Raw genomic sequence first — 16022 nt, forward strand, 5'->3', positions numbered from 1 at the left:
GACATATCTGTGACTGAGAGTTTCCTGTACTGTTGGTTCGGATGCACTTGCCTCTAAATCCAGCAGGGACTGAGATCTGAGCCAAGGACCTAAGTACTCTGTGGGAGCATGTAAGGAAGGAAGCTCTGGGCTCTGTGCCACTGATGTGGATTCTTCACTGATGTGCTCTGACCAGGCATAACTGGCTTGAGATCATGGAACAAACTCCCTTAAGAAAAGAAGGCAGTACCTTGGATGGAAATCCATGTTATGCTTTCTAGTGTGGCAGGAGTCCTGAGTTTTAGACAGTGAGGTAACTACATATGTTTGAGGACTTGGGGACAAATCAATGTTGGTAGTTAGGTTTGCATTGCCTGTTAAGATTCTGCAAGTTTTGAGCAGATTCTGTGATCTCCTGGGGATATTTTACTGTGTGGTTTTCACAGAAATGAATATAGCCTGAAGCAACCAAGAGAAATGCTGAGGAAAGGGATGTGTTTTGAGTTGGCATCTCAGAGAAGGTAAGGAACTTACCTCCAACCTGTTGATCCCACACCTTTGCCTTAATATCTGAAGCACTATTGAAGATTTCAAATTTCTCTTCCCCAAAAATAAAGCTCAATTTTCCCTTTCAGGTTAGAGAAGAGACAGGAATGAGAACATGGGGAAGAGAGTAGTGTTTTGGTTTGTACCTTTCTCCCCCAGCTCCTTTTTATCCAGTAGCCCAGTGGTTACTCCTGTGTAGCTGGATTCTTTCCCATTCCCTAAAGAACTTCAAAACTGTTACTTCAGAAAAGCTTTAGTATAATCAGGCAGCACTTGACTGTTTAGTAGTGAAGCTGTTCTGTTTTTCATGAAGTTTCTCAAGACTTATGAGGGATTCCAGACTGCAGCATCACTGAACCTTCAAGGCACACTCCAGTCCATACTCATCCAGCTTTTAGAAGCAATAGCACATAATGTTGTTGTGAGTCAAAAAAAAAAAATGTTTTAAAGGGCAACTGATTATGTCTTTGCTTTTAGCAAGAATGAATGTGCCATTACTAATACTGTTACTGTTTTCAAAATTGATGTGAAAATTACTTAGAACCTGAGTAAGACCCTTGAATTTTTTTTTCTTTGGCGTATTAGGCTCCTGAGTGTAGTCTGTGTACTGGGTTATAGAAATTTGAGAGGGAAGAAATTGCAGGACAAAGGCAGAATCTGGTTTCTTTCACATTTTGAACCAGATCTGTGCTGGCAGTTAGTGAATGGTAAGTACACCTCTGGGGGATCTCTTTCCATTTTGATTTATAGACAATGAGCTTAATTCTTATTTCAGCAAATGTATTTTCCCAGCCACCCTCTCTGATTTGTATCAAAGACCAATGTTTGCTTGCTTCTAAGAAAATAGGACAAATAATTAACTATTACACACCAAGAAACATTCAGAACAGCTTCAGAGAGGGTTATAGAAACACATTTTGCTTGTATCATAAATATGCCAAGCATAGCTACAGGACATTCTGAAGATATTACAGGTTGTGATCAAGGATTTTGTGAGTAGTCTAATGCCATATTCTCTGGCTTATTTTCTTCTAAAAGTAAGTAGAGTCCTTCATACAAAAACCAGCCCAGCTAAGTTAGCATGAGTGCTAGGATGAAAGTTCCAGACTGAGATGAAATGGAATCCCATTTTGCCCATTTGAAAGCTAAATGCTTTATTTCACAGAATACTTTCTGATCATCTTAAAGTAACAAATATCTTTAACCAGCAGTTGATGAATGTTTGTATTTTCTTTACAATTATTAAAGATGTCAAACTTCATCTCAGGGGTTTTTTCCCCTTCTGAAATGGCTTAAAAACAAACAAGCACTAAATGCACAAAATAAATTAGAAACATCAAAATTGATTGTCCCAGTCTCCTAATTAAATAACATACCAGCTTTTGTATTTCCTAGGGGCTAGTTTGCCAGCTTCCTCATCAACTAAGTTTCCTATTACTTTGTGAAATGTCTGTGTGGATTCTGTACCAAGCTTGTAAAGGTGTTGGATATTGGAGATCACTTTTAGCAATACAGATACTTCTATCTTAATTGCTGCTGATAGAAATATATTTACCAGATGGTCCATCTAGATAAGCAAGGTGTTCTTGCAGAATGCTTGGTTCCCTATTTTTTTTTAATTTTTTTTTTTTTTTTTTTTGAGCCATGAAATAGGATTCCTGTATCTGTGGTTATCTGTTCTGGAAATAATGAAATGCTGTAGATTTTATAGTGTTTAAATTTTCTTTTTCATTTTCCATTCTGGTCCTTTGTGCATTTTTCTGGCTATGCTGCACAAGGTGAAAATCACTTAGTGCATGGAATTACATTCAACCACATAATGCAGTATGGCTGTGGCTTTGCTAAAATGGACAGAGAATCTATTTCCTACTGAAAGTAATGGTTTAAATATAAGATGGGAACTATCAGTTGCTACTTTTCTCTAGCTTGATCTGGGGAGTGCAGTTGCTACTGTGGCTGGTTATTAAGGTTTCACCAGCCTTACTTTAACTAATTTTAGTGTTTCACAGCTGCAGTCAGCCAGCAGGACCCAAAAGCAGCATCACAGGTATGGGGCTGAACTCTCTCTTGGGTCAAAAACCCCAAGGATAATCACTGACAGAATTATTTGTAGACTGGGCTGTAAATCCTAAAATTGAGTATATAGTGAGTCATGTTCCTCTGTTTTCTTTCTTGCTTTTTTCAACCCATACTCTCACATGAAGTGTGTGCTCATAGCTGAAGTGTTCTTAGTGAAGGCTTTTGCACCAAAACTCATACTTAGGTTAGAGCCACTGTATACTAACTCAAATTACAGAATAAGACAGCTAGCAGCTAACAGAAAAAAACATTCCGTCCAGTTTCCTTCCTGGAGTCCAAGTAATATGCGTATTTCCTTATGGGACTGGAAGATGATGGTAAAAACCTGTGATCAAGAGCATTTACTCCTAGCTGAGAATGGAGGAAATCTTCCTTATTCTAGTATTGCCTGCACTTTCCTGACCCACTGATCTCACCTGTAGGCAGCAGAGGAGGGACACAACTTTTTCCAAGATCAGATATGTCAACCATCATTAGAGTAAGAAGAACATAATAGATGTTTAAGTCTACCATTTTTAAAAGTCAGCTTTTTTGATTCCCTTCAAAGGGTTGTTTCCTTAAAGCAACTTTTGTCTTAAGATCAGTAATGCCTATCAGCCACTGTCCCTTACTATTCTGAGATATATATACTAAGAATTGGAGTATAATTAGCTTTATTTTAAAATAAAGTCCAGAATCAACTAATGCTGTTTCTCAGTCTGAAAAAAATGTTAAAGAACTGACAGAGAGATAAAAGACAAGCTGTGTTTCTCAAGATCTGGCTTCTAACATTCAGAAGTCTGTTGAAATGCAGCTCCTACACTGCTAATACAAGCACAAAACTAACGTTTCTGTGCTGCCACCATAGTTTTGCTATGAACATATGAACAGCACTACAGTCCTTAATATCCATGTCCTTTGTTATAGGATCAACTTTGATAACTTATTCTCTTTTATCAGCATTTCTTAAAAACATTTGTTTTAAAAACTTTCTTATCAACATTTGTTAAAATAAGGCTGTGTGTGATACTTCTGCCTGCCATCAACAGTGAAGTGAGTTAATCAGCTCTTCAGATGTCTGTGTGAGTATTAAGCTTGCAACTCACGATTTTTCAGTAAAAGACGATACGCCTACAGCGTTGTGTTTGAGAGGCAGCCAGTCAGGAATGCAAGAATGTCAGGATGCCACTCAGAACTAGTTCTCCCTTCTGGTAAACACGGGAAGCTGTTTTTTGATAATTTTATTTGAAATTCCTTCAGTGAAGTTCAATTAAACTGGAAATATATCTGAGATTGTTACTGATAAAATGTAGTTTTATTAAATAATAACTTCTGTAACAAAAACAAGACAGATCAAGAAAGATCTCAAAAAACAAAACTACAAGGACTAGATGGCAAAGCCAGTGAAAAAGCCATGGAGAGTGTAAAGGTAAGGATTTGCAACACAAGTTAACAGCATTTTTACATTTCCATTGAAAGAAGGTAAATGATTGCTCTTGTCTAGTAAAAACACATTTTAACTCCAAACTCACATCTATTTTCTCACATTAAATTAAGCATCCTGCTCACACCCAACACCTTGCCTGATTCCACATAGCTTAAGTGTTCTTTTCATACATCAATCCATGCAGAAAGTAGTAAGACACTTAATGCAACAGTCAGATAATGAAGACAATTCATTTTGTACAGTAGATATACATTGGCCAAAAAGGAATAGAGTATCTTCAAGGGGAAAATGCTACAAAATAAACACAAGACATTTTCAAGAAAACTGGGCATTGCTAAACAGCTTTTAAACCATTAACAGGACAACCCAGTTTCCTAGAGTTAAAGAGTCTTCCAGCTGAGACATGTTAAGAGACTTAAGTTAAAACAGGCCAAATCTGTTTTCTCCCCTTCACCCCACCCTCCCACCAAACACACTGCTAGGTTTGAGTGCAATGCCAATGTGGACAGAAAATTTACAGAAAATAGTACAACTGAGTATTTTTTTCACATGGCTCTAGATTTAAACTTCAGTGACTGTGCACTGTCCATCTGGCCTTCTAGATCTTACACTTGTGTTTGCCACCCCGCCCCCTGCCCCTGGTCTATCTGCTCCTGCCTGGCTTGCACCAGCACTCAAGTGTCTCTGCTGACCAGAGGACGGGTGTTGCTGAAGGTGGGCAGACACATCCTCGCTGTCGCTGCTGGCATCCGATTCGGTCTCCTCAACAGAGGTGTCGGGGGCTGGCACCCTACCAGAAGATGATGATTCGTGGTCTTCTTCTCCCTCTCCCCTGTGACTCCTTTCAGCCATACTGTCTCCATTTATTTGTAAGTGGGAAAAAGAGTTCTCTAGAGAATTGCTTGCATCAGGTGATGGCGTTGAAGGGCTCACGAGCTGACCATCTAGTGCTGGTAGGGGCCTCACAGAAATGGATGCTAGAGGCTGCACAGCTGCAGCCCCTGGAGTCAGTGTGCTGTCCGCACCGTCAGCGGAGCTCTCTCGTGCCAGGTTGACGGTGTCACAGTCCAGCCTCAGCCCAGCCACTCCCTTCTTTGGTATATCTATTATGTCCCGTTTTATTTTTCTGCGACGCCCATGCTCGTTTCTCCTATACTGAACCATATTTTCAAGGTCTGCCACGTATAAAAAACCAGCAATTAGCATTTCAGTGCTCTTTTTACCCTTGGAAAAGGCATCTTCCAGCTCTCTGCTGGTACGTTCATCATACTGCCACCAGCCATTTCTACCTTCATAGTACCAAGCATATTCTCCATTGCCTCTGCTTGCTGCTTTGAGTTCTTCGGGTGACAATAAGGTTGGCTTGTCAAGAAAATCCTCAGGAATCTCCTGCCGGCAGAGTGCGCATCGTTTCCCAAGCCAAGAAGCGCCCTTAACACACAGATAGCAGAAAACATGTTTACAGGGCAGACTTACTGGATGGACACACGTTTGCAGACAGATAGCACATTCAGGGACTTGCAGGGAAGGTGCTGCATTGGTACATGACTCATTTGTCTTCCTGTTTGTGGGAAGCATATTGATCGAATGATCTATTTCACCACAGCCAGCCATCCTGCAGAGGATCAAAGAAATTTAAATCAGTTTATTAGGTCAACTTAAACTAGCACCTTGCATCACATTTCACCTCAACATCCACACAATGAGATGCTGACTTCAAATTAAGGTAAGTTACTGTTTTCTGAGGTGACAAACTACATTGAGTACTGGGAAAATTTCTTTTGCTGATCAACCTTTTATCTGTTTAATTTGCAGCATGTTAACATACCAAGTCAGAAAACAAAGTTTGGAATTTCCTCTGTTCATTCCCTGAAGTAGAGTTGATTAATGAACCTTCAGCCAACCAGTTACTTGGGTGGCTCCTCAGGAAATGTAAAGAACTTATGGTTCTTTCCTCAAGAGGTGACATAGCTGCAAATTGAACTTAAATAATCTCTCTTCAGACTACTTGGTGATCATCTGTTTGATTAAGGGATTTCCTGAACAGTATCTCAGACTAGGTTTACACAATAGAAAATAAGCAGCACCTAGCTGAAGAGTTCCCCCACTCTGTTTCTTAGTTCCCATGTACCACAGTACACTACCCTAAAACTGAGCTCAGAACAATCACAGGGCTGCAGAAAGAACCAGATTTGAAAACTGAGGTGGCCTTTTCAGAAGATACCTTGGACTCCTTTTTCTTAAACATTAAGTGAACTCCCTGATATATGCAAGTGCCTCTTGAAAGGAATCACTGCAGACCAGCAGAAGCAGCAGTGTATTGCAGAAGACACACAACTCTGACTTGACTGGCTTGTGAAGTCATTGCCTTTACTTTCTCTGGCCATATCTTATTTCTGTTATTAAATACGATTTTGTAACTGTAAGAGAATGGGGAATGCAAAACTTCATCACTTTGTCATTGTGTAGGACTTAAGCAATTGAAAAATTCCAGCCTAAATATGCAAATGCCTTCTCAACTACATTTTTGCCATGGCAATCTTTCATGGTCTGTTTCTGTTTCCTTTTATTTATTAACAATCAAAACCAAATACCAGATACCAAATGAGGGAGGGGAATGGGGCCTAAAAAGGTGCCTTTTTTATTAAAAATCCCCAAGAAACTTCAAGACTGATATTCAACAAAACAGCCTTTCAGTGAAAGTAGTCATTGTACAGGCAGCTAGGAATTGTTAATGCAAAACTACAACAAGCATGCGGACCAGAAGGGACCTTTAGAGTCACCTAGTCCAGTCTCCTGCTCCAGATGGCACCAACACCAATACTAGATTAGACTAGCTGTCAATTTGTCTAGCTGAGTTTTTTTGAAATCTGCAAGGATGGAAATACCACAGGCTCCCTGGACAGCCTGTTCTAATGTTATACACATTTCTAACAAAATGCCTAGTATTGCTGTAAAAGCTTCCACTGTTTTAAAAATCTTATAAATATATGCTGAGATTAAACAAAAACCTATGCTTCAGTGTCTATATTTATCTTTACAATAATATATCATGTGCTATTTACGTAAAACATTTTTCTCTATGCTGTCTGTTCCCTTCTATCACTAAAACTTCCTCTTGAAAGACCAATGCCTCTTTAATCCTTTTTTTATCAAATAATTCTTTTAAAAGCTCTACAGCTCCAATACTTTTTCCTGAAGCAGCACAAAATTGTACCCATCTATGTTTCAGTTTCATATCTGAATTTCTTTTTCTGAGATTAATGACCAATCTGCATAACAGCTCTTAAATCAGCATGCCAGATACACACACAGCATTACCCACCAGCTGGCAATTGTGATTTTACTGTGCAGTACACACCTGTGAGAGCCATTCTAACAATGTTGTGAACAAGTTGCTTTTTGAAAGCCTCGCAGTTCTGAGGATGTATTTTGCAACAGATTTTTATAGCAAATGTAGGGGTTTATACCAAGAAACTTATTAGAAAAAGGGGAGAATGAAGTCTGTTGAGATTTCAGAATACCACAAACACAACCAAACCATCATTTCACAACAGAAGAGCTGAAAGAGAAATCCATTTGTTTATTAATTTGTGCTAACCATGGCAGAGGGAAAGGATCTTAATTTTTAAGTGCCCCCACAATGAGACAGTACAATGCAAAAAAGCACAGCAGCAGATTTTTACTTCCATGCTACAGTTTTACAAAAGGATGCTTCTCCCTGAATATCCTTTATAAAATTATCCTTTTCAGAGTAAAAGATTAAAACAACCTGTAGGTAAGTAACTTCTATACAAGTCACCTATCATAATTAAGATTTTGGAGGTGATTAAAATGCAATGCAGGGATCAAAAAGGCAATGCACTTTGACAAACCAAATTGTGATACCATGAGCTAAAGTAAAGAGAGTTTACCCTGAGGTAAACTAAAAGAAGAATTAAAAGTTCTCACCTGTTTACGGAAAGCAAAAAATGCTAACATTTGAACTGTGCTCATTAGGTTGCCCATTAATTTGAGGGATCTTTGGTTCCTTACTAGTTCCAAGATAATAATGCAGGATATGAAAAGGAGTAAATGTTTTTTTTTTTTTTTTTTTTTTTACTTCCTATTTGATTTTTAATGACTCTAAGGAAAATGTTATGTATAAAATTAATAGAGCTGGAGGAGCAAACCCTGATCTCTAAAAGTGCTATGCAGGAACATAAAACTCTGATACGATAAGCACAACTGCAGTTGCATGAGCTCAGATTGCAGGACAATTATGCACTTGAAGATTTATATCAACTACAGACTCTGTCTCACTTTTTGTTTTTAAAGCATGATGCTAATAAATCTTTTTTTTTTTTATTTACCTTTTTAATACCAAATCTAGGTCATGGAGTTTGTTTATAAGCTGGTAGGAGGATGTACACATAGGTTTTTACTGAAGAGGTAATCCTTCAGAACCAAGGACAAACATCTTGGACTGCTATTCTGCTATGTTATGGCTGTGGAAGCATTTCCACTGCAACTTCATTTTACTAAGAATTAAATAAAACTGACCACACAGTATTTTTCCTGAAATTAAAAATAATATTTTATAATAAGGTTCAATCAAAACAGGCTTTATATCAGAACTGTTATCAAATAGGAAAGCTCGGTTTTGGGGGGATTGGGTTCCCTTTAAAACTCTCATGGCATCATGGAAAATCATATTCTTGACTACTGACTAAGAATTAACTAAACTCGAGGAATAATTCTAAAAATAATTTTAAGTATTTAGATCCTCAGTTCAGGTATAAATAAGGGACCAAAAAAAAAGCTGAACTCTGCATTTTAATAAATACAGCCTAAACCAACTGAGACAGAATTAGTAAAAATCTTGCAAGATCCCACCTCTTGTGGTTTTAATTTGTAGTATTAAATAATACAGTTAATTTTTAAGCTATGGGGCCTTCATCAATACATGAAGTATGGAAGAGGAGATGTGTAACAATTACATGAAAAGACCTCAGGCCTTCTTGGACTCTAATAGAAGAAAATGTAAATTCCCACAAAACCACTTCAAATTCCAGGTCAAATTATAACTGCAACTAAGCAGTCCATCAAGGAGCTGACATGTTTAAGTTCATTAACAAAATAACAGCTTACTTTTGCTTAGTAATTTCTACTGAAGCATGCCACAAGACTGAAATGTCCTCTCTTCAAACATCCCCAGCTAGGATGGCAGGTCCTCCTTCCCAAGGCTGGCTCATTCCTGACTTGTCCTGCTCAGTGGTACACTACAGCATTTCAGCTTCTCTGCAAACTAACAGAAAGCAAATAATACCACCATTACAATGTTGTCCAGAGGTACGAGCAAGCAAAGTACAATGCCATGGTTCTGTTACAGAAAGGAAATTACTATGCTTTTATTTACCTGATGCATGTTATTTTCAATAAAACTATCACTGGACTTCTGTTTTATTTTTTGTAACCATCAATTTTGATCCACAGTTTTTATTCAGATGTCTGGCTCAAACAAATCATCTTTTTTAAGCATTATAAAAGGCAATTATTTTTTACTATAGTAAGTTAATTGCTCATTTCCATAAAGTGACCTCACAAAAGGAGTAACACAAAAGGAGAAACAAGACCAAAGTTGGGAGCATGTTATGTTTATGCAAATTTAATCTCTAATAAATGATCCCTTATATTTAGGAAATTTAGAAAGTCACAATGGCTTCCTGATAGTTTCTATCTGTATCATATGATCCCAAAGGACCACCTAGCCATGTGTCTTGTCCTGACACAGACTACTATCAGAAGCTTGAGGATAAAGCAGAGCACACGAACAGCTGATTTCCCCCAGGTCTCCTCCATATTTCAAGCAGAAATTTTCCTCTTCATATTCCAAGGTTCAGAGCCTTGAATCCTCACACTCTTTTACATAGATCATTGCATCCATTTAATGAATGAACCTCAGAACCACTCAGTACTTTCTTCTTTATAAATCTACATTTGTATGTCCTCATACCAGCTTATAAACAAACATTTAATACCTACCAAGGTAAACAATTAACAAAAGTTAATTAGGACCTTCCTCTATTTCTTTAAAATGTCCTGATGGGCTCCAAGGTTCAACAATGGAAACAGTGCATATGATCTCTAAAAAAGAGGACAAGGATGCAACTTAGCCTCCACACCTCACAGGTAATATACCCCTCTTTAGGCTAGCAGATGATGTCAGTCGCAATATATCTGGTGAATGCCACCAACCAGAATCTGAGCCAAGTCACTTCACATGAACATAATAATCACTAAGTGTCTAACAAATACCTTAAAAGTTCCTACAGCAGGGAAGTAGGAATCTGCAAACTCAGAAAGGGAAGGGAGACCATCACTCTTGCATTCTCACAATCTAAACACGAAGGTCTTGACCTAAGAGAACCACTTTCAGTGGTTCCTCTGTAAAAAGACAGATAAGCCACAGAATCACCTCTTCCTTCTGGTCTGTAGCTTTCTGGATGGTTCTCAAACATCTTGGACTACACTTTCCAGTTGCTGCAAAACATTATAATATAGAAATGATTTGAAGTAGACCTGAGAATGTCACCTCTTTGATTTCAATTTGTTTAAGGAAAGAATCATTTCAGCATAAATACAGTGCAGAGCAGACATGTAAGAGTTGAGTAAAGTCAAGGAGTGGTAAGTCCCTGAAAGAACATGGAATATTACAGTGTTCTGTGCTATAGTCCTTCATCAAATGATCAAATAGTTATCATTAATAATATTAGTGTTCAGATAACTTCAGTGCATGAAGCATTACTCAAGTATGTTATTTCTTTATAGCTGAGCTCCATGTAACATTTTGTACAGCTATTTTTAGAATAAGCTCCAAAGGAAAAATGCAAATATTAACAAGACTATCCACACCTTTTCTCCCTTCATAGTTCTAGCAGATTTCCTTTATTCACACATCAATCTGAAACCAAGAGCAGCAATTGCATCAGAATTGTGGCTCTACTAATCCACTGAGACAAGCTACTATGTTTTCTATGATCAAAGAGACAGCTGCAACAAGCTTGATGCTCTGGGTGTGGTATCTAGTCCTTCATCTTGGGAGCTGGCTTTCTGTTACTTCAATAGGTATCACCTGAAGCCTTTTATCTTCTCCCTCTCATAATGCAGTACTAGAGGTAGCACATCATAAAACCAAATGCTATGTGGAAATGCCAGAAAAAGGCTGGGTCAGTTCTCAGAGATTTCTTAGTAAATAAAAATGCATACACATATTCAAGATATGTAATTATAACTAGAATCCAAGGAAGGCATAATTACAAGATTGTAATAAGGCAACCTTCCAACTGCAGCAAAGGTCTTGAAAAGAACTAGTTCACACACTGACATCAAGTAACCTCTACATTTCATGACATTGCTACTTATTTAATAAGCCAGTCTTGAAAATTCTACTAAATGGACTACAAATACTAGTGGTTACACACACATACCCCTTCTTGGATGAAGACTCCTCCTCTGAAGTGACCTGGGTAAAGGCTGTGCTCTATACTTAGCAATTAATTTTCTCTTTTTCCTGTACTACGAGGTGTTACGCTATCTGCAGCAACCTGCAGATATCCCTTCCTAAAGACCTGCATCCTATCACATACTGATTTTGAAACTTCAAAGATGCAACAGACAGAAAGACAATGTCACTGATCAGGACCATCCCCATCCAAACTAGAACCAGCATGGAACTGTTCTCTTTGTCCCTTTGAAAGTCTCTCTTACTGGGAGAAATCATGTCCACTTCTTCCACACTTTCAGAATTTGAAGTGGTGAACTTCCTACCAGACCTATCTCCCAAAATTACTTCAGGTTCTCCTTAAGAGCAATGTTAAACTTTCACTAGGTCAAGATAGAATGAAACCATTTCTAGTTAGTTCAGCCAACTGTGCTTGTTAAATTATGAGACCCACTAAATTATCAGGCCCAGCACTGTTATCTATTTTTCCACCCTTATTCCTTTTCATTTGGGGAAAAAAAAAACAGCAACAATTACAAACTGCCCCCCACCCCCTGCAACTAACAACCAACCAACCACCGAAACTAAAATCAGAAGCATACATATTTAGGAAGCCAGCTCCTATATAGTGATGAAGAGTTACCTATAGTCTTAAGCTTCCTCTGTAAGTAAAATCTTAGCTTTTTAAAAACACGCAAGTGCAACACTGGTGAATTCAAGAAACATCAGCCAAAAACTATTATATGAGTCCTACTTCAAATAACAGAAATCTAGGAATACTGCAACTCCATACAGATTATTTTAAAATAGCTATCACAAAATCATAATTTCTCCCCTTGAAAACTCAGCAGAATTACAGTATTCTTTCACAAGAATTAAATATTTGGATTTTTTTCCATCAAGCTCCCTAATTTTTAACTCAATTGGTGGGCAAGTGGGGAAAAATTATCCCCTTAATTCTGCCCTTCCCCATAAGTAACCATGAGCCAGACAGTGTGGGAAGAAAGAAGGTAGCTGTTTTATTTAATGAGAAAAATCACTCTCTGGTCTGATGGTCTTCTAGTGTCAATACACTACCAGCTCAAGGTACTGAGTCTCATCAGATACATTTAAAACTGTCCCTGGCACTGGATAGCACAACAAGTAAATAACCTCACTGTTTCCTGTGCTTGCCTACTTTTTTCTATCTGTTTCTTAAACTTAGAATATTCTCAGGAATTGCTAATTGTGATGAGGCTTCAAGATGCCTCTCATTCCTTATTGTTGGCTATTGCATATTAGTAAACCCCAACATTTATATGTACACTTGGAATTGAATCATAGAAGAATAGTCAAGTGCAGAACAGTCAGCCATTTCAGTATTAAAATGCTACATGTATTGAAAATGAGGTTGTTCCCTATGCTACAACTGGAGCAGCGGTCTTAGATTTTGAGCATATATCCTATTTCAATCTATTTAACAAAGAAAAATGTTCATTTCTCACTCAAAATCAAAAGTGTGCAAAAAATGAAATAGAAACTGGTTCATCTTAAGTTACCAATGCTTCAGAAACTCAAATAAGAACAGGGACATCTCTTCGTGTGTATATATATATATATATATAGACTTGATTAACATGCAGAGAAGCGAGAAAAAAAAATCAATTTCAATATGAGGACTTTTCCAGAGACTCACTATTCAATAGGCTATAAAAATACTGCAATTCCAACTCTTTAAATAAACAACAATTCAATTATATCTAAATTGATGCAATATATTTTGAAGGAAAGAAGAACAAACTTTTTTTCCACTCACTACAGATTTTGTGTTATAGCAATTTAAACAACTGGCACTTCATCAGACTTGGAAAGAAACTACAGTATTAAACACACAAGACTATAAAGCAAGTTCTTGCAAAAACGTTCAATATTTAAGATTTATTCAAAATTCATTTATTCAAATGATTCAGATTTCAGCATGTCTTCAATACTATGACACACTCTAATTTTTGGTACTGCATTTCTAGAGATGCTTCAGAATCTATTTTTGAGTAGCCCACCATCCAGAGGCAGGAGCTAACAAAGCAAGAAGGACTGGATTTTTAGTATTACAGACCTGGTAGAAGCAAAACGTTTTAAAGCTCTGCTCCCTACTCCTCCTTATAACTGTTAATATAATACTGTATATTACGCACCAACAACAAAACCTACAGCGTTTCTCAGGCATATCACTGAAAAGCTGTACTAAGATTAAAACCCCCCACAGTTTCAATTTAACTATTTCACCATTCCGATCGTCTTGTCCGTACAAAAATCTCGCGTTTAGTTAATATTTTACAACAGTTTTTCAGTGGCAGCAACACGTACCGCGTCAAAAGCGGGACCCGTTTTCCCATTTCACGTCCCCTTTCAACATTCCGAAGGGATGCAAAGCAAACACTTGAGCCGAGGCCGTCAAGCACAAAGAGACAAAAGCACTTCCATTAGGAACACTTAGTTACTTCTGTCTGGGTGCTGCGCTCCCGTGACCGCCCGTGTCGCTCCGCTCACGCCGCCGGCGGCAGTGACCGAGGCCGGCCGGGCACAGCGGGGACATCCGCAGGGGAGAAGGCACACACTCACGCGCGGCACATCGCCCTGGGAATTAGAGCGCTGCGCCGGCTCGGCCAGGGGATTCCGCCACGCGTGACACCGCCACGGCTAATGCTCCTGACCTATTTTAATGCCCAGCACAACGAAACCCTCGACTCACAGAACCACAGAATCAATTCGGTTGGAAAAGACCTCCGGTCATCGAGTCCAGCCGAAGTCCGGGCCCGGTCAGGCACTCTGCGCGCACCTCGCCTCGCACCGGCATCGGGGCGCCGCCTCCTGTAGGGACACGGCTCCGCGGAAGGGAGCCTGGCCCGGCAGGAGGGACCGGGAGCTTGGCCGGCGGTCCCGGCTCTCCCTCCCAGCTTCTCCGTGCGGGGCCCCGGGAAGGGCTCCCGACAGGGCTCTGCCGCCGCGGCCCCGACACCCGGCACGTGATCCCGCGGGCGGGGCGGCGGCGGGCGACACCCCCACCCTCCCCGCCGCCAAAACAATACCGGGCAGGGCTCTGCCCGCCGGGCGGCCGCCCCTCGCTCGGCTCAGGCCGGCTCAGCCGGCCTTTTGTTCAGGGCACTCACCCGCGCGGGAAGGCCGCGGTGCCCGCTCCAGCTCGGCGGGCGGCGGAGGGGAGAGGGGCGGCAGCGCCGCCCCGGCCCCAGGTGGCCGCGCAGGGGGCGCTGTCGGAGCGGCCTTTGGTGGCCGAGGCCGCCGCCGCCACCACCGCCTCCCCCGACTGCTCCAGCTCGGGCGCGCCCGCGGCGGCCGGCGCGGGGACTCACCCGCCGGGCCGGCCCGCGCCGCTCAGCTCCGCTCGGGCCCGCTCCCTCCGCCCGCCGCCACCTGCCGCTCCCTCCGGCCCCGCCGCCGGGACCGCGGGACGAGCCGACGTCACGCGCGGGCCGGGGCGGCCGAACGCGCCACTGTGACGCCGCCGCGGTGGGGGCGGGGCCAGGGGCGGGGCGGGCCCGGCCCTGCTCGCCGCGGGGGCGGGGCCGCGCGCGTGATGCCGCGGGGAGGCACCGCCCCGGCCGCGCGGCAGCGCTGTGGCGGCGTCACGGCGGCCCCGCGCGGCTCGGGCGCCACCCGGGCTGAGGGGAAGTGGACGTGGCCGGCGGCGGGTGCCTTGCGGGGGAGCCTTGCCAGGCGGTCGGGAGGGCCCCGCCTCACACATGGGTGTCCCCTTCCCGGACCCCCTGCCCAGGTCGTGCCGCCTTGTGGCGGGCTGACCGTGGCTTTAGGTGCTCTCTAAAGCCGTCCTGGCACTGCCCTCCGCAGCTTGGCAGGGGTGGGGCAATATAACGAGAACCTCGTGGGTCGAGATCGGGACCGGATGAGATCACTCACGAATTGCCGTCGTGGGCAAAAGAATCTTGACGTGGGGAAATGAATTTGGTACCAGTCAAATCAGAGCAGGATCATGACAAACCCAAATCTAAAAACACTATCCTTGCCTTCCTTTCTTTCCAAGCTGATTTTTGGCTTCCCAGTCTTGATTTTTGGGATGCAGCCCTTCAGGAACAGCCTGCTCCAGCGGGTGCCCCCTCGGTCTCAAGTCCTGCCAGCAAACCTGCTCTGGTGTGGGCTCCTCTCTCCATGGGGCCACAGATCCTTACAGGAGCCTGCTCCAGCACAGGCTTCCCACAGGGTCACAGCCTCCTTTGGGCACCCACCTGTTCTGCCATGGGGTCCTCCCTGGGCTGTGGTGGATCTCTGCTCCCCCATGGACCTCCCTGGGCTGCAGGGGCACAGCTGCCTCACCATGCACCAGGGGCTGCAGGGGAATCTCTGCTCCGGCGCCTGGAGCAGCTCCTCCTCCTTCTTCATTGGTCTTGGGCTCTGCAGAGTTGTTGCTCTAATTTTCATTCCACTCTTCAGTTGAAGTTGTTGTACGGACTTTTTCCCCTTATATCTATTATCCCACAGGCACTACCCCTGTCA

General features: G+C 41.8%; 1 protein-coding gene across 12 annotated transcripts; it reads right to left on the reverse strand.

Moving 5' to 3' along the window:
- Positions 1–3871: 3871 nt before the first annotated feature.
- On the reverse strand, positions 3872–14947 carry RNF146 (ring finger protein 146). 12 transcript variants are annotated; one of them, XM_053937463.1, is made up of 4 exons: positions 14245–14478; positions 10488–10552; positions 9161–9317; positions 3872–5645 (listed from the first exon to the last, which is right to left on the reverse strand). In XM_053937463.1, exon 4 carries the CDS (start codon positions 5642–5644, stop codon positions 4592–4594), a length of 1053 nt encoding a protein of 350 aa, XP_053793438.1. In that variant the 5' UTR covers position 5645; positions 9161–9317; positions 10488–10552; positions 14245–14478; the 3' UTR covers positions 3872–4591. The 12 variants fall into 12 exon arrangements, with proteins under 12 accessions (XP_053793438.1, XP_053793436.1, XP_053793444.1 ...); XM_053937461.1 differs by lacking the exon at positions 14245–14478 and adding an exon at positions 13860–14229; XM_053937469.1 differs by lacking the exons at positions 10488–10552; positions 14245–14478 and adding exons at positions 6255–6450; positions 10328–10359.
- Positions 14948–16022: the final 1075 nt, after the last annotated feature.

This window comes from Vidua chalybeata, chromosome 3 (assembly GCF_026979565.1).
Source record: "Vidua chalybeata isolate OUT-0048 chromosome 3, bVidCha1 merged haplotype, whole genome shotgun sequence".
Lineage (NCBI taxonomy): Eukaryota > Metazoa > Chordata > Aves > Passeriformes > Viduidae > Vidua > Vidua chalybeata.

Excerpts from the sequence above, each read along its gene's own strand:
- RNF146 (XM_053937460.1), bottom strand. The coding sequence starts at position 13,888 with ATGGGAAAACGGGTCCCGCTTTTGACGCG. Across the intron at positions 5,646-13,859 it reads CGGGTCCCGCTTTTGACGCG|GATGGCTGGCTGTGGTGAAA; the intron begins GTACGTGTTGCT and ends GATCCTCTGCAG.